Source organism: Charadrius vociferus, unplaced genomic scaffold, assembly GCF_000708025.1.
Source record: "Charadrius vociferus isolate BGI_N301 unplaced genomic scaffold, ASM70802v2 scaffold140, whole genome shotgun sequence".
NCBI lineage: Eukaryota > Metazoa > Chordata > Aves > Charadriiformes > Charadriidae > Charadrius > Charadrius vociferus.
Genome location: NW_009646406.1, coordinates 591,029 through 609,414, shown reverse-complemented (window position 1 = coordinate 609,414; position 18,386 = coordinate 591,029). Strand labels below are relative to the sequence as shown.

The 18,386-nt window shown below is 42.9% G+C and overlaps 2 protein-coding genes across 3 annotated transcripts in view; one reads left to right on the top strand and one right to left on the bottom strand.

Annotated features, from left to right (window-relative positions):
- Positions 1-1,968, top strand: part of BTBD7 (BTB (POZ) domain containing 7) — a 31,941-nt gene extending 29,973 nt beyond the window's left edge. For both annotated transcript variants that reach the window (XM_009895405.1, XM_009895398.1), the window contains one exon: positions 1,153-1,968. In XM_009895405.1, the coding sequence (XP_009893707.1) occupies positions 1,153-1,968 (816 nt within the window). The remainder of the gene's footprint in view (positions 1-1,152) is intronic.
- Positions 1,969-8,792: 6,824 nt separating this feature from the next.
- The window catches only part of UBR7 (ubiquitin protein ligase E3 component n-recognin 7 (putative)), a 40,420-nt gene continuing 30,826 nt past the window's right edge, over positions 8,793-18,386 (bottom strand). The window contains exons 3-11 of the mRNA XM_009895499.1: positions 17,703-17,763; positions 16,007-16,102; positions 14,811-14,864; positions 13,500-13,605; positions 12,115-12,299; positions 11,412-11,543; positions 10,846-11,008; positions 9,868-9,929; positions 8,793-9,075 (exon numbers count right to left, since the gene is read on the bottom strand). Of these exons, the coding sequence (XP_009893801.1) occupies positions 8,983-9,075; positions 9,868-9,929; positions 10,846-11,008; positions 11,412-11,543; positions 12,115-12,299; positions 13,500-13,605; positions 14,811-14,864; positions 16,007-16,102; positions 17,703-17,763 (952 nt within the window). The 3' untranslated portion in view covers positions 8,793-8,982. The remainder of the gene's footprint in view (positions 9,076-9,867; positions 9,930-10,845; positions 11,009-11,411; positions 11,544-12,114; positions 12,300-13,499; positions 13,606-14,810; positions 14,865-16,006; positions 16,103-17,702; positions 17,764-18,386) is intronic.

Genomic DNA, 18,386 nt, shown 5'->3' with positions numbered 1-18,386 from the left:
CTAGACAAAGGCATAGCTTTGTGAAGTACATGAAATGCTAAAGAAATAATTTGGTAAATTATTTCTACAGTGAAAAAAAACTGTTTCAGTGCACAGTTGTGTCATACTGAAAACGTGCTCTTTAGATGCAGATTTGATCTGGAGTTCTGAATGGAAACGGGGATTTTATTTTATTATTTCCCTTTAGCAATTGTCCTAAATACACTGCACTCCCTTTTATATTTTAGGTTAAAATATTTCACTTCAAATTAGAATTGTTTGCCATTGTTTGTTCAGGGCGGGGGTGATTGCATGTCTCTCTCTTGATCAATAGTGGCTTCACTAAGGAAACCATACAGTGGTTTTTTTTAACATTGGAAATGTTTCTGCTAGAGTGTTTCTATAAAAAAAGAAAGGAGAAGCGTAGTCTTAATGTGGGTGACATTTTTGTTCTGTACTCTTTCTGCAATTTATGAGTTCTAGTAGTTGACGGTTACTCGAATTGCTTTCATTTGAAATGACAAATACAAGTAGAAATTTTAACTCTGGAGGACTGTAGTATGGTCATCTCATTGTGGGAATGCTTTTAAGTGTAGGGGAGAAAAATGCCGTGCAGCAACTTCCATGGGCTTCGTGGATACAGTCAGCCCTGTCACTGCTGCCCCCGCCCCAAGCCCTCAGGCTGTCATGCATGCATGTCTGCCTGCAATTAACTTCAAAATAAGAAATGCAAGCGGAAGGGTTGCGTCTGTAGTGACAAAAGACGTGTTTCGTGTCTTCCCTGCACCGGAACTCTGTGCTATAACAAACGGTTTAAGTTCTGCCCCGAGTACCTTGTTTAGTTTGATAATTGCAAGTGGCTTAAAGCAGGCTTACCTTTGGAGAGTTTAACGGCACATTTACTGCATATTCAAGACAAAATGTGTTTAAGAAGGAACTATTATTGTGGCGCAACAGTTTCACAAAGGAAAGAAGTTGTTTTAGGCTAGCAAGAAGGTGAAGCTTCGGGGACGCGTGTGTTCTTTAAACAGCCTAGGAAATTTGCAGGCTGAGGTTGGTCTCTGCAAAGGTAGATTAGGAAAATGCCATTTTGAACTACAGAAACAGTCTGAAATACAGAGTGTGTTTAGCTTTTGCTTTTTTTCCATGAACCTATTTCTTTTCTTTTTCCAGTGTACTCAGCCCTTGCTAAATGAACTGATGCCAGATATCGCAATGGGGGTGTCAGCGATGTCCTTAAAAGACAGAAGACTGCCAGAGCTCACAGTCGACACAGAATTAACCCAGACGGTTACAGAGGTAGGGCCCGGTCCACCCCAGCACATTTCATGTATTCAGAACAGACACATGCCCACTTCTCGAAAGAAACATACAATAGAGCAAAAAATAGATGCTCGTGAAAATCAGCAGGAGTACCCTGACTTCTATGACTTCTCTAATGCTGCATGCAGACCTTCTACTCCAGCGCCCAACAGGCACAGCCCTTCGCCTTCACAAGGCGTATATTTTGGCCCAGATTTGTACAGCCACAACAAGGCATCACCGAGTGGCTTAAAGTCAGCCTATCTACCTTCCCAGATCTCTCCTAAAAAGCAAGAGGACTCTAGGCGGGAATACCTGCTCTCCCAAGACGGGCATCAACACAGACAAAAGAATGAGCCAATACACCTCGATGTCTTAGAACAACCTCCCCAGCGCCTGGACTTGGCATTGGCTACCCAGGAAAACGCTGGTAATGGCGCGGTTCACATCAGGGGAAGAACAAAAATGGAAACCGATTTAACCTATGGGCTAACCTCCAACAGACCTTCGCTCTCTGCGTACGCCTCTGACATGCAGGAAGAGAGACCCGGCAGGAGACTGGCAGATGATGAGCCGTTGGAACACGGAGCGCAGAGAAACGCGGATTTGGAAAGGGAAGATGCAGTAAGCAGAGGAAGGAGGTCTCCAAACAAACCGGACTTCCTCTATAAAAAATCTGCCCTATGAAAGCAACCTCCACTACTTCTCTGTGCCTAAGAGTTGGAAACATCCCATTCTCTGCAACTTCTGGCCTGACTTCAGTCAGGCAAATTCATTCATGCCAGCAGATAAATTCAACTTTGCTCACTTCTTTTGTACATACATTGCTTTATTAGAGACGGCATGTTATCAGTTTGTTTTTAATGCTGCTTCTGGTTTTATTTTGTGGGAAACTTTTTTTGGAGCAAATTCAATTAAGCCTTTTAAAAAAGAAAAAAAAAGCTGGTACCTTTTTTCTACAACCTGGTAGCCTTTTGCACCTGTACATCTATTTTAGTGTATTAGTTTTGTACTAATATGTTAAACTTTATTGTCACATTTAAAGGACTGTATTTTCATACTTTTGCATTTTCCCTTTCACCTGCCAATTCCCTATGTGCATTGGGTTGCACATTATGAAATGTATTTTCTTATGAGATAGTAACAATGCGTTTATTTTTTAATTATAGGAATTCCAAAGAACAGCACATCAAAATACTACATTTTTAGTTAATTTTTTGTTTGTTTAGATCTAAAATCTTCCTGATTCTTATGACTACGGCAAGAATCCAGTCTAATGTTTTGTTTGAAAAGTTCTGGCAGCTGGTCTTACCCTTATATAGCAAGCCCGCTTCAAGAGTTGTATTTGGGGTTTTAAGAGTCCAGGGGGATATTTAGGAGTCCAAATTCTGGTGAAATTCACTGGGATCTGACAGTCTGATTCTGTGTGCTTTCTGGTTTGGCTGTGACCATGGAGAACTCCGTGATCACCCAGAAGCACTTATTGCACAGACTAGAATTGTTCGTTTGCCCATGCAGAAATAAATCTAGAAATACTGTAAAAAAAAAAAATAAAAAATAGTAATAACTTGTTCTTCCAGCTACCCGTACGTGGGGGTAAGTGAAGACCGGAGCTGAGGATTCCTGCTAAATGCTGGAGTGTCAGGAAGACAAGGCAGAGTATCTTCGCTGTTGCCTGAATGGTGACCCTCCACTTGAGAGGGTTCCCTCTCCAACAGAGGTGCTGAGGTGACCGCCCATCGCCTTGCTTTCTCCTGCCTGTGATTACAAAAGGGCTTCACTCTTAGTGACGTCGTTCAGTGTTCCTTACCTGATCTGAAGTGTCGCTGACTTCACAACTGCAGCTGTTCTGTGAACAAAGTCAAAGTGAAGCGTAACTGGGCTAGTGTCATGAAACCTGCGAAGCTTTAGCACTCTTAAATCACCCTTCTGTTTCCCAACTTTGCTTTTTTTAAAGCCCAGAAAATGAGATTCGCCCGTTACCATGCTATAATGTGGGAATTGTAGTGATCCGGGGTGGGGTTAAGCAATGCACCGGCTGTAACGGTTGTTGTTACTAAGTGCATCCTTAATACTTCCCACGTGGTTTTTACCACAAATTCATCACTTTTAGGACAGGGATCCCGATGTCACTGCAGTGTAGTGGTTACTGGTAAAGGCCTGTTTAGGGTTTTTTTTAAAATGCAGTTCCTAGAATGAAGAATTGCCCTGTAGTAGAAAACTTTAATCCCAAATGTGACCTAAGGACCACCTTAAGGTTAGGTTGGGTTGTTTCCTCCAGTTCAAAATGCTTAACGCTATTTAAACGGAAATCTTGCTGCAACTTTACATTTAGTTTTAGTTGATGGCAGATTCATACCTGACCTGTTTCCTTAAACTGTGCAAGGCCTGGTAACACCACCTCAATGTTATTGAAATATATTGAATACTGCATTTCCAAACTACCTAATAGCTTCTACATAAATGAAGATATGGGTGTTTGAACCAAAAAATCCTTGTGTTTCCTGCGTACACATCCGCAGGCCTCCTGCTTCTGTGAAAGCTCTGCAGCCTCTCCTTTTGAGGTGCAGCCGTGGAAGGTGTGGTGGAGGACTGGAGGAGAAACTTAGCTAAACTACGCAGGTGATGTCTTGTGGGTGAGGGGACATGTTTAGGGTTTTTTTTTCCTATGTTAGCCTCTTTAATCTGTCTTTTTTGGGGGGAGAGTCAAGACATGTGGTGGTCCTGGCCTCATCACCAATAGGTAGTGTTGCCATGGGGCTGCAGTGTGGGACATGGTTAAATGCAAGAAGGTGTCAGTGGGGGGACGGTGCTGCTGCAGGTTGGGGACTGAGGTTCACTGGGTTTCTTCTGAAGATTTGAGCTCAGTGCGGTCTGACTGCGTAGCTCTGACCAGACACTTGCGTCTCACGCTCGCCAGCGCTAGAAGTATTAACCTCCATCACACGCAATACCCCTGAAATTCCTTGCATTTGTCATGTGTGTGTTGGTAGCTTAATTACTAAAAAGGTATAGCTGCCCTCAGACTTCCTATTCTGAATAATTTATTTTTACCTAAAATCGATAGATGTTCTTTGAGAAACTATTTTAGTTACCATAGTTTGATGTGGCACTGTGTGCCTGGACAGAGATGGGGCTGAAATCTACAGATGTAACTTCTAAGCTTGAAATTTGTGGGGACGTGGCTGCTGAAGACTGAGAAGTTTTGAGGTTATGGCTTGAGGGAAATCACGGAATGCTTTAGCTTTGGAATAAGCTGGTGAGAAATGCCTCTCGGGGGGACATGGCTGCATTTTTAGAATACAAAATTGCTTCTGAAGTCTCAGAAGCTGAGCAGTATTAAAAAGAGAATAAAGTGTTTAAAAGTAGGTGCAAAACAAAAGACAAGTCCTTCTGAAGCCACAAAGACAATCAGGCCGTGTAGACAATCTGATATTTTGAGTTGGGAGGAAGGTAGTGGCTAACGGCAGCTGATTCTTAGTGGAAAAGAAGGATTTGTCAAATTACTGGAACTGTATTTTTGTACTCCAGCGTAGGATTTCCTACCTAGTTGGACGTGCGGAGAGAGGGGAGAGAGACCATCTTTATTCTTCTTCACAGAAGCATTATCGGGAAGTTAGTGTTCATACTGCATCTCACCCGCAGAACGGGCCCACCTGCGCTCCCCGCTGCTTCCTGTTCTCTGTCTACTGAATCTTTGGTGCAGAAGCTCCTTGTTTACATGAAGCACTTTCTGATTAGGCTGGAAATTAGCGTCTTTTCCTCCTGTAAATTTGATGGAGATAACCCATTACTGATTATATTTTGCTCGAGGACAGAGATACAAACGTTAAGTTTCTTGGATGAGGAAGACTCGTGCTCCTTTTTCTATTAACGAGGGAGCTCAGACTTTCATTTAGAGAGCAACATGCAAAAACTTCCTATTCCCCTTTTCCAGGCCCCCTCTTTTCCTTAATATATGGATGAATAACTTAATTCCTGAAACAGATTCTTCCTTTGAAATGTTTTGTTATTCCACAGAGTTACTGTAGTTGTGTGTTAATAACTGCTGTGTTGGTTGGCAGTTTCTTGTTGTATTTTTCCTGTTCTTGAGGAGTTTCATTTCTGAAAGTTAAGGCTGTGGCCACCCGTACTTGTAAGCCTTGGTTTTTTGGTCCTGGAATGTCCCAAATGTTTGTCTTCTGTGTTTCTTTGGTTTGGGTTTGGTGAGGGGTTTTTTTGGGGGGTTGGGGTTTTTTGGGGGGTTGTTTCTTTGGAAAGAATACTCGCGCTGTTTGAGGCACTGTTCTTTCTTCTTATAACAATATGCGTATATGGTAGAGGTGGTGCTGAGCTCTGCCCAACACAGGGAACAGCTCAGAGATTAAAGTGTAAAACTGTATTTGGGGTTTCTGTAATTATCTGTACTGCCAGAAGGTCGCCCTGCCTTCGGCACCGTTACTGTTTTGTTTCTCGTCCTTGTGTTGTTACTGGTATAAAGTCAAGTGCCTTCAATGCTAAAGGCTCAGAAAACTTTCTTAAACTGACTTCATGTCCTATGCAAGTGTTTTTTCTACAACCTGCATAACCAGTACTTTGTAAAACTTGTTTACGCTTCAATTGTACATAGTGTTTTTTAAAAAAAAAAAAATAGTATTTTTATTTAGGTACCTCCAAACTTGAATTCTAGTCTTGTGTGATGCATTGTAAAACAATACATTTCTCTTTTGAGTACCATTACAGTTGTAAAAAGGTTTTCACTGGTTCTATTTTTCTACTGTTGCTGAGAAGCATGTAACACTGACTTTATCCTACGTATAGTTGGCATTTCAAATAAATGGCTTGTATAGAACCTGCTTGTGTGACTTCTTCCACCGAGCCCTTCCTGGGGGGCTGCTGCAGCAGCGCCAGCCCACGCACCGGCACGACTCCGAACTCGCTGTGACCCCGGGCCGGCGAGAAGGAGTGGTGTGACACAAACCTGTGCCCTCCAACAGGGGAGGAAGGCTCTTAAAGCTTCCGCGGGGGGGAGAGGGGGAAGTGCACAATAATGCTTTGAACATCAAGGCTGTGCTACAAACCAGTGTAAAAAGAGGAATTCAAAATCGGTGGCACCGTTCAAGCAGCTCGTTAAAAAGGGAAGGTGCTTCAGTGAAATAGTTCAGTGAGTTCTTCTGGCTTGAGGTCCATTCTCTTCCACCCACCATTCTCTTCCTGCGCTGCAGTTCTCTGCATCATCAGCTGGATGTTCATTAAATCTCTTTCACAGAAACGAGTGCTTTGCTACTTCAAAGAGACAACTCAAGTTTGGAAGTGCCATCCAGCAGCAGAAAATGGTGATTCGTCTCGCTTTGATGTACAACAGCAAAATAGGGTGGGGTATGGCCTAGGAGTTTACTGACAGCTTCGCTCCCACAGCCAGGGACGTGTGTTTAAGGAGCAACTTCCTAAATGAGACAAATCTTAAATTTGTGGTTAGAGGCTTTCTGTTCATTTTGCAGCAGTGTTCTTCTTAGTCTGCTAACTTTATAGCAGAGAGGATGCCTCTTCACGGGGCAGGCAGGCTTTGGGGAGTGAGCAGAGCTGCATGGATGAAGCTGGGAAGGGGGAGCATTAAGGGCTGGGTCTGCTTCAGGCAAACCCTGCTCTGTGACCAGGACAGGGATGGACAACACATGTCATAAGTGCTGACCCTGCAGTATGAAAGTGCAGCTGTAATAACTCCTTGTGGAAATTAACATGCTTGGTTCAAAGAACTGCCTTGCAACTGCGAGGTTGCCGTGGGGGTTGGACTAGGTGAGGTCCCTTCCAACCCTGACCACTCTGTGATTCCTGGAGCATGGGGGTGGTGGGACTGGGCCTTGCCGCAGCATTTACCTGCGCCCTGGCAGCTCTCGCTGCTTTTCTATATGTTGGAGAGGACAGCGCAACTGGGAGCACCCAGGGAGTCTGTTCAGGGTGCTGGGACAGCACTTGCCTCTGGGCACCTTCTCCCCCAGAGGAAACAACATCCTGTTCCCCTTTTTCTCCTGCTCAAAAAACATACAGGCAGGTGGGACCCCAGCCCCTGTTTGACACCTGCGTAGGGACAGGGGACAGCGCCTGCCTCGGCACCCAAGGTGTGTCATGGCCACACGGCTAACAGGTCATCACTGTGTTTCACTGGATCCGGGATGAAAACAAAGTACTACAGCAGCATGTCAAAAAAAGGAGACAGCACAGATTGAACAGTTCTTTAATTTGTAGGTATTTGAGTTTGATACGCAGTTACAACTCCCGAAACAGTTGCTACAAAAAAAAAAAAAAACAACCAAAAAAGCACATACACTACCCAGAGTTAAATTTAAAAGCAACTAGTCATTTCGCATGAAACTAAACTGATGAACTGAGCCTCTACGCTAGGACGAGCTTTTGTAAATAAAGTGGACAGAAAATAGTAATGGGGAGAACGATAGCAAAAGGTCTGATTTTTTTTCTTCTCAGAAGTCATTAATGTGGAAGCAGATTAGTAAGCCTGTGGTAAAGAAATGCTCCAACTACATCAAGCAGGACTTAAAAATTAGAACTTACTTAATGTTTTGGGGGTTGTGAGTAAAGAAAACTAAAAACTACATTAGGCTCCAAACTTGTGGAAAGTCAGTATTTCATTGTAGCTAAGTGTAGATTCTTAAAAGTCAGTGAAACATCTCCTGTTCCATGGTTATCACAGTGATTATAAAAAGGTCACACGTTTTATACTGTAGCAAAGTGCCAGGATGCTGCAGTGTTTTCGAGAATGTTTATGAAGGAGAATAATTTGCAGTAGGTTAGTTTTTAAAATCAAAGCACATTAGAAGTCCTATAACAACCCCCCCTGCATAATTTGTAATTTAGTACCTCCTCCTAGGTATCGTTTATACTCCAGTGAGTGGATAAAGGTCATGTGACAAATTTCTGCATGTAAAACATCACTGTACAATATTAGAAACATAGTTTTTTGAATTTATAAAAATGGAACACTCTGTTGCATCAAGCCTAACCTGTGATTTCTCATCTTTCCCCTGCCGAGGGAGCGCTGCCCCAGCGCAGAGTGGGCGCACAGGAGCACAGTGCCGTTTCATTCCCCAGATATGACCCGAGCATCAGGAAGCAGTTTCCCCTACCAGTCATGACACATAACGCGTGCCTGCTTTACCCTTCAGGAGCCCTGGCCTCCCTCCGCGTAGTAAACAGACACTTCCTTTGCACGGGGAGCCTTCGCGAGAATCGCGACACCCCGAAGTGATGGTGCAGGAAGCAGGAAAAAAGAAAAGCAGGAAAAAAGGGAGCAGGAAAGCCGTGCGCTCCAGTCGGGCAAAGCAGAGCGAGTGCGCGTTCCCCGTGCTGCAGGGCAGGCAGACCCTGCCCAGGCTGCAGCGCAGCTACAGCTACAGGCACAGTGACAGAGGTGACAGGCTACAGGGACCGCGCGGTGGCACGCTGTTCTTGTAACAAGCCATCCTCCCCCTTGAGACAAGGCCAGCTTTCGGGAACGCAGAGTCCAGCAGGACTGAAACCCCTATAAATGCAATGTACCTGTTAAGAACGCTTTCAGTCGCTACAAATAAAGGAAGTGTGAGACAAAATGAAGCTGCTTCTTGGACAGTTGGATTTTGATGAGAAGCCAAATACTGAAGATGCCTCTTCTGTTTGTCAGTGAGTATCGTTTTCCCAGCTGTCCTTTCCGACCCAAACCCTCTCAGTCTAACTACAGTAGTACTGCATCCTGTTAGTCCGTCGTCTTTTCCGGGACTGAAATTCTTCAAAGAAGTGCTGAATGTCTTCTCTTTTAACCACCTAGGGGAAGCAACAGGAAGCCCAAGAAGTGGTACAATAATTCAATTAAATTATCTTTTTTTTTTCCCCCTTGCGTGCATCCCACATGTAACACACAAAGCACATAAAGGCAGGTATCCCGAAACCTCTCTAGCAAAACAGCTTTCCTCTCCGGCCCAAGGGAAATGCTTAACGCCCAAATTCTATGATAAGGGAAGGCAAACGGGGAAACAAGCCCCCACAAAGGCAGTCCCAGCAGTATTTTTAATGGGTTTGACCACTTGCTTTTGTCATCAGGAAAATTAACACAAAGCAAGATTTTCACTGGCACACTTCAGAATCATTACAATATAACTAAGAATGGCAATTTAGTAAATAAGCCAACAAGATGCATGTGTTGATTACTAATAGCACGCGAATTCCTCCAGAAAACAAGACTGTTTGCCAATATTTAGTCAATCCTCATTCTTCTAAGGGTTTAAATTCAATCTAAGAAAAAACATAAAGGTTAAGAGCTTTTTTTCCCTGAATACTTTCCCTAGAGCAACAGAAGTTCCATTTAATTTTAAGAACTGTTCTCAGTACTTTAGACGGAATTCTGTAAGGTCCCTGCTATCTCTCAACAATGTCATTACGGAAATACAACTTTTAAATTCCAATCAAATCGGGGATTTCTAGTTTCTCTGCAGTACCAGCAACTCCAAAAGACAGAAAAAAAAATGTAACAGCATCATCATATTATTCAACACCCACCCTTCAACAGTACTTTAAAACACATTATCTGGCAAACAAATTCTGCGAGTTGCACCTTACCGTTCCCTCGTCTGCAAATCTCCTGAGATAGTCAGTCAGTTCTGTCTTTAAATCGTTGTATTCTGGACGGAGAAGCAAAGGCAAGGGGAAGAAAACAGAAAAACAAGAAGATGCCCAGCTTTAGTTTAACACTGGCTTAAGACGACAACTTGTTGTACTTCCTCTTGTCATTCGTTAGATTTACTTGAGACAAATCTAGGTTTGAACTGGATTATAAATAACAATAATAATAATAAAAACAAAGGCAAGTCCAGGTAAAGTTGAAAAGCCTAATAATATATCAGACTAGTCTACACAGCCTGAATATCTGTTCAGATGACCTTCAGAGAAACATACAGAAGGACAGTGAGTGAATTAGTACAATTGATGAAAAGCCCACCCCTGCCCCCAGCTTCCCACTGCAAAAGCAGGTGTGGGCAGTGGTGGGAAGTCCTGGCCTGTAACTCAGGACGGGGCAAGTGTCCTCACCGCAGTGCCAGCCCCTCACTGCCAAGAGGGAAACACGGCTCCGGTTATAAAACACCTCAGCGCTGCCCCGTCAGTACGCCCTGTGGCAGAGCTGCCCTGCAGCACCCTGCAGCCCAGCCTTGCACTGGCTGTCCCTCCCCCGGACAACAGGAGATTGCCAAACCAACAGAACAGGGCAAGATAAATAAGCCAGACAGCAGAAGGGTAAATTAACAGTTAAATATTCACGTTACAAGAAATTACTATCAATACAATATCTAAGCTGTCAAACAGGGGAAAAGTTCCCACACCATCTAGTCCCTCCATGTAAGTTTCAGTTGTTACAACGGGCCAGAGAGGACAGACTTCCCCTGAGCAGTGGTGACTGAGGCGTGCGATCCGCCATACAGTCTTCTACAGGTTACCCCAAACCCAGTTAGACATCACACTGCAAAACCACACACTAATCTCTTACGGGAAACCGTTCAGTTAAAGCGTTAAGGCAGATTCTAAAAATGAAGTTGTATTTACCACAGATGAGTTCGACCTGCTGGACTCTGTTCATGCTGTTAAGGGTGTCCATTAAAGGATCTCTCCTCTCTGTTTCTTGGTCACTGGTACCTTTATTTTCGTAAGCCAAGACAGTGTCACATTCATCTGTCAGGAACTGGACTTCAAGCTCTGAATACATTTTCTGGAGAATAAAGTAAAATTTACTTTCATGTTACAAAAGTTCTCAGACAGAGATGCTCTCCGGAGATCCTTTTGGTGTTCAGTATCACAAATAGTAACAATAAAAATAATAATGTAAATTTTGTATCATGCATTTCCGACAGCTCCCCACGAGGACTTCCAAAGCAATACTGGATTTAAGCAGCAAAGAAAATACAAATGTGTAGAAGCTCCTTTGTGCTGTACTAATTCCAAAGGATTTGGTGTGCCTCTTTATGTGGGGTGGAGGAGGGGTTTAGAGGTTTTTATATGCAGAGTAAGAACATGCACACAGACTGTATCTAAAAGCTTCTCTTCAAAGATTCTCTGGGAGCTCCTCCCTGCTTCCCCCACGTCAGTGACGGTAACAAAGACAGAACACATACCAAACAGTCTTCACAGGTGCACAATTTGCTTCTCCAGTTCAATGGCCAAAAGGTGGCAGTATCTTTTTTTAAATACTGCTTGCTTTGGAGTTCCTTCAGCTTGCAGACTGGCTCCTCGCTCTTAGCAACCACCTGAATTAAAATGAGAGTGTTGAGCGCTCTGTAACATCACTTCAAATACCCTCCGTTCCTTCCAGCATGTCATTTGCCTCATGCAAGGTTCTCCCTTTGTCTCAGACATGCTTATTTTTATAAACAACCTATACTGCCAGTTCATCCACATGAGGATTCTGATGTGGTTTTAGCAGTTTCCGCTGGAAACTTCTGTAGAAATGTACTGCAATACATACATACATACAAAACATACACAAATGTTTAAGAACTCAGAGCTGGACTACCATGCAAATGCAGCTACAATGAACAACACCCCTGTGTTAGAACAAACGCAGAAGTCACCTGGGTGTAAAGGGGTGGATCTAACCTATCTGCAAATGGACGGTACACCCTCGTCACCCACTTCTACCTGTATGTTCCACAGCCTCCGCTGTGCTCCACAGAGACCCCATGTTTGACGTGGCAGTGACTGAAGAGGAATGCAGAAAGAGACTGAAAGCCTTTACCTCTTCACTGCACCTATAAAGAGGTGCTTTCCTTCACCTATCATCAGTACAAAGATGTACAGGACAGAAAAGGTCTGTCTTACCTCTGGACAGGCAGACCCAGAGCTAGTGGATGGTTCATTAAACTGTTCCATTTGCTTTTCCTCCTTCGTTTCTTGGTGTTCTACTCCATCTTCTTTTTTTATTTCTTTTTTCTGCTCTTCACTTTCCTCAACCTTCAGGACAATCCCTTCATCTTCAAGGGAGTTCACTTTGGTCAAAGCAGGAACTGGAAGACATATAAGTGAAAATATCGTGCCAGACAATGTACAGGCGACCACAGACATTCCCTCTGCTTTACAGTGCCGCGTCAGAGAGCACCCAGATCACTGTGTACACTGCAGGGTCCTGGATATACCCTACAGCTGTCCAAAGGCACAGCGACCTAGGTATACAAAGAAACCGCTCCCTGTTTTACCACAGTCTTCTTCACCTCCCATATTCCTAAAATACTCTGCTTCTCAAAATCTAAGCCCGAGGAGAGGGAAAAGGGTGTCACAATTTGAGGTAGTTCTGTACTAAGATGCTTGTCCTTCTCAACACCCCTTGACTGTTATCACAGGTTCAGTAGCTGTTGTGTACTTCTTTGCTGACTTTCTGTCAGTCCTTCGTTTTCTCCAGACACACACCCCAAAACCTCCATGACAGATTAACTGCACTAACCACTTCCTTTTTTAAAGCAAGTTTTTCTTTTGATGTCAATTCAAATGTGTGTCCTGTGACATAGCTGCTTAGAGGGAAGAAAACCAAAAACAAACAAAAAAACCCCTGTTCTGCACTGTATTTACATTAGAAGGAAGAGAACTCCACGTAGGCCAGCCTGGAATCCTTAAAATTACCATTGACATTTCCGGCACATAAGAGATCAATCACCAGCTGATATAAGCAACATTTACAAGACTACATGGAACCAGCTCTTTCCACAGAAATCAAGTCATCTACCCTTCTGGCCCCGCAGAGACCACAGAGCAGACAGAGGCCCGGTGTGACCACAGGGAACGTGTCCCAAGCACAGCCCCAGCCCTACTCAGATTAAGGTTTTACACATTAATTTCAGGTCACTCTATCATTCACTCCTTGCTGCTCGGAGCCTCTTGGACTCAGCTGTTTGCCTCTTCAGTTCTTTGATCCACTTTAGAAATTAAGTTCCTCAAGATGAGTATTAAATCTTCCCCCATCTATGTGCTGGCACATCTTTGATAAAAGAAATGAAAGAGTGAGCACCACAGAATTAAGATTTAGGAATGAGAACTGCATTTTTTTTACAGAACAGTTACTGCAGCCCCACATGTTCCACTGCTGAAGGCGATTGTCCAATATAATGAGTAACATTTCTCCAACCACTTAAACAGTATTATGTCATTAATCAACCAAGTACGAGAAGAACACACTAATGAAATATTGGCTTGGATATCTTAATTTTCTTTACCTGCTAACTGCGAAGCATAGGCCCATAGGAAATGACAGTGATTCATGCAGGCTTGGCATACCATCTCATGGAAATCTCCACTTTCAGGAGGAACTGCACCAAGATGCTGTCAAAACGAAATATGCATGCAGCCATGAAGCCTTCGCTGCAAATTAACGGACTCAACTCTAGGTTTAGAGGAAGTAAAATATCAACTGCCATCACATTTTCAGCACAAGCATACGGTCCTGCTAACTTTCTACAATGATGATCAGTATAATTCAAAGACTGGAAAGAGCTGATAAAAATTCCAGGAAAAAACGAAATAATTCCCTCTTTGTCGAAAGCCTTCTAAGCCTTCTACATACCCAGAAATCTCAGTGCTATCTTTATCCCATTTCTAAACACTTTTCTTCTGAACTCTCCTGAACACAGGACAGGTAAAGATACCTATTGCACACTGCACATTTAAACTTTTAAATAACTTGTGATTACTGTCTTACATGTAAGAGATTGTAAGTCCTCATCCTGAACTTGAGAAGAATTAGGTCCCAAAGCTCTCCATAAACTGGTGAGAGCAATTTAGGCAATTAAAAGCACTTACTGGCTTTCTTTTGAAAAGCACTCTTGCAAAGCTCACAGTATGCAGCATAACATTCTCAATACACACATTTATACAAAAGAATCCTACAGTTTATCTACAAAACCTATAATTGAAGCCAATCATCTTTTTTTAAATTCTTTGATCCATCTTTTTTAAAATTCTTTGATCCTGCAACTTCAAACCTGGAATTTCACTCGTGCCCTTCGAGGCACAAGAGGCTGAATCCTTAATGCTTACATGTTAAGTAGGGCACTCACTGGAGTGCTGAGCTACTTTTAAAAGATTTCCCCAAAGTTCGTAATCAGGAACCAACAGCGCAGTTTGTTCCTTGCTATTTAACGCAATTAAGGTTTAAAAAGCATTCTTTAGAATGAGGAACTATTCAGGTAGTTGATAATGATGTGCCTCATTAAGAATCTTCTTCTAATCTTCTACCAATTAGAATTTTCCAATTAAAGAGATGGTTATTAAGTTATTTTATTCTGCAGCAGTAACCTTCAAAAAAGTAGAACTCTTCCTAGGTTTTTTTTGGATTGGAGTGGGCAGCAGCAAAAGATTAAGTTTTTAATATTCCTTTGCACAGGATGAAAAGAAATAACCTTAGAACTTGTCTAATAATCTTTTGAGAACTACAGCAAACCTTCCCAACTAAGACTAACCATACAAACTTAACCAACACCAACTTATTTCTATGCATATGGCAATTCTGCTACTTATAGTTTCCTTACCCTTCCATGGAACCAGTCTTCACAAACTATGCATTGGATCATCTCATCTGGAATCTAGATGAATGGCCATATTATTAACATTAATAGCAACCTCCAGAATCTTTCACAAGCCTCAAACTGCAGTATTATGCAAAGCCTGCTCAAGTGAATTACATTTCCCTCTTCACCCACCCACAGGGAGCTGCCATTAATAAGCAGTTACTGCTTCATTAGTCAGTTTGCTTCCCTGAAGTTCAACAGCATATGTAATTTGTCTTATTATCAAGACTGTGGAAATTCCCATTTATTATTACAAAACTAGTTTTCCCAGTACAGCAAGACATTCTCCCACAAAAGAGCTGATAAAAGTTAATACAATATTGGTATCTTTCTTCCTGTAAACAGAAACATGTGAACCGGCAGCTTAGCAGAAGAAAGATATTGTTATTCATGATGTCATCAGGTTTACATAGGAATGCCAGAATCCTAACTTAACTGTCCACAATGCAGTACAGTACAAACTGCTTTGTTATGAATCAACTATATATGATTTCTTTAGAAATGTTTAGCTACCTCTGAACTGCAGAGAGGCAAGTTTATAAAACACTTTTTTGTCTTTGAAAGACTTGTGCCTTCCTTATTCTTTAAAACACCTAACTTCTATGACTGCAAACAAAACTGTGCATGTGCAAAACAAGTGGTGTATTTTAGTACTTCAGACAGAGACAAAGTGTTCTAGTCAGAACACTGTAAAGGCAAGCTAAAGCCAGTGCTACAGGACAGACTCTCCCCATCCCAGAAGCCTCGTCAGAGCACTGTTGCAGGCACGAGGAAGCAGATTCTGGTGTCTCCTAAATTGTGCAATGTGTTGATTCTGCGCTCGCCACATTTCTCAAGATGATGAGAAACCCATCCCGTAAGGGAACTCTGTAACTTTAGAGAGACGAAAGCAGAGACAACTGTAGCAGCATTTTGTCCAAATGATGCTTTGTCTTCCTCATCTGCCTTTAAGGTACAAACATATTCTACCATTTAAAAAAAAAAAAAAATGATAAAATAATTACATTATACAGCACATGACCATCAAAAGCAATACAAAACATAAGATTTCTTAAAGTGGGATCTTCCCTGCAAAGCAGCTCAGCGACCACCCTTTGCACAATATTTTGTATAAATATCATCTATATGTGATTACTACTGGGTTTTGTATTTCTTACCTCATCTTCAGGATCAGGATAAGGTCTTTTACAAGTACAGTATAATCCATAGAAATTGTCATTATACTTATTTCCTGAATTCACCTTGCCCTTTTCCTAGAAGGAAAGAAAAAGATGTCTCAAAAGACAAGGCAGCCAAAAACAAAAGACAGAAAAATGTATAATCTAGAAAAACCTGATTCCTCTTCCACTTTAATTCATAAAAGCAATCATGATACTCATCAGCTTGAAGATCCAAAAATAAATACATTATCCAGACGCCTATGCTATACAGTGCTATACAGCAGATAGGGCACATAAGGAATACCGAAGTTCAAAAGGAAAGAGGAAAAACAACCTTTCCAGCTTTGTAACAAATAGCAACTGTGGTGTTTGTTAAGCTACTGCTGCTAATCTAAAACGATGTAAGAGTTTTGATCATCAACTACACCTGTCTGCTGCCATTACAGCAACGTCTATAGATTTATTGTGCGCCTTCCCCTCCACTTTTTTAAAAATCCAGACTGTGATCCAAACCCAACTTTGTTTAATCTTACCACTGAGCTTCTACTAAATTCATGTCATATAAGCCTCACTCTACAGGAGAGGATTATCTAAATTACCAAACATGCTGAATTAAATTAAATTACAGATAATCCCACTAAAAAAAAAAAAAACAAAAAAAAACAAAAAACCCAAAACAACTAATAGAGCTGCAGCCAGAGGGGTCCAGAACTGCACACACTTGCAGCCTAAAGCCACCATCAGCCCCTACAGAAACAGCTGTGATCATTTCTGGTGTTACTACAAAATGCTTTCTGTCACTACTGTGACAAAGGAAGAGTGGACAATGTGAGCACCAGGTGTCCATGAAGTCAGCCAGATTAATGGACGGATGCTGAAGGTCACTTAACCTGTACAATTGATTTTGCACTGAATGGAAGGAGGAGGAACAACCACATGACCCATTTCATGAACTCAAATAAGAAACAGTAACATCTTCAAATCGTCACAGGTGACTCTGTAGGGATCAGTGGACTGTAGCCCTAGGCTGACAAGCTCTGGATCTGTCCCAATTCTGCCAGAACAACATGAGCATACACAAAACCACTTGCTGTTTCTACATTTGGACTGTTATTACCCTGGCAGCAGCACTGCAGGCAAGCCAAGAAGCTTCCAGCCGCTGCCTCCCAGAATACCAACTACTTGACAAGTCCAAAACACCCACCAAGTAGGAAAGTACAGGGTGCTTAATACAGTAAAAAATTATCCTGTCAGTAGGCTCTGGTGATAATGTATCAAAAAAGATTAGGGAACTAACGCCACCAGAAAGAAGGGAACTGTCCCTTTGACAGCAGCACAACCTTAAATTTCCTTAACGCAACTGCAAAATTGCACCCCAAGAGGTTCTCCTGAAGCCAGCTTACAGCTAAAAAGATGTATTAGTGCAGGCACCACAATCTGTTTCTGGCATTATGCCAACCATGGATGCGGAACTGCTGCATTCATGGATGATGCGGACCAAATGTCCTCTCTCCTCTCAACATTTCCCTTTGGTCCCTCAACAGTTTTATCTCCTGCTGTAATACTCCCACCTTGTTTAACTCACTGGGAAAACCAGAGGCATCGCATGAGTCAGCACTGGCTGAGGCAAGACATAAGCCTTCGAAAACTGTTGTTTTGACTCTGTATGTATGAAACCTGTGTCTGAACTTACTGGGAGCAACTTGCACTGCAGATTTTTGAACTTGCTATTTCCACAGTCACAGCGGAAGTTCCTGGAAAAGAGAAACGTAGCGTTTCAGGGGGTTTTTTTATTAACCGAAAACACGTTAGTTTGTGCGGCCGTAACAATCCCCAGCAGTTTATTAGGAGCCACAAAAGTATTCTTGCAGCTATTTTAAACACTACCATCACCCAGAACAGGCCAAGGGGCCCTCAGCCCCTCACGCGGTGCTCTCGGCAGACCTCAGCCAAAACCAGCCCTCGCGACAGCACTTGGCTGGCAGAGCGCAAGGGCACACCTAACCCTGGGCACCGCCGCACTCAAACACCCCAGCAGTCACGCTGGGGAAGGAGTATGAACTGGCTGTTTTCAGAAGGCCGGACCCACGAAGGCGATTAAAGCCGCTGTCGCTGACTCGAGACACCCAAGCTCTCGCTTAAATAGGGCTGTTACACCAAGGGAATGGGGGGGAAAGGGTACCTCAGCCACCTGATCGCGGTCGCCCGTGCAGTTTTGCTGGGAATGGTGTATTTTGTAGGAGTTTACACATCTGAACGTCACCCTACCTCACCGAAACGTATTAGTAACAGCGGCGGAGGCTCTGAGGAAGTTCCCCGGCCCGTCCCGGCCCGGCTCACCTCACGCCCCAGCCCCGCCCCGAGCGGCCCAGCCCCG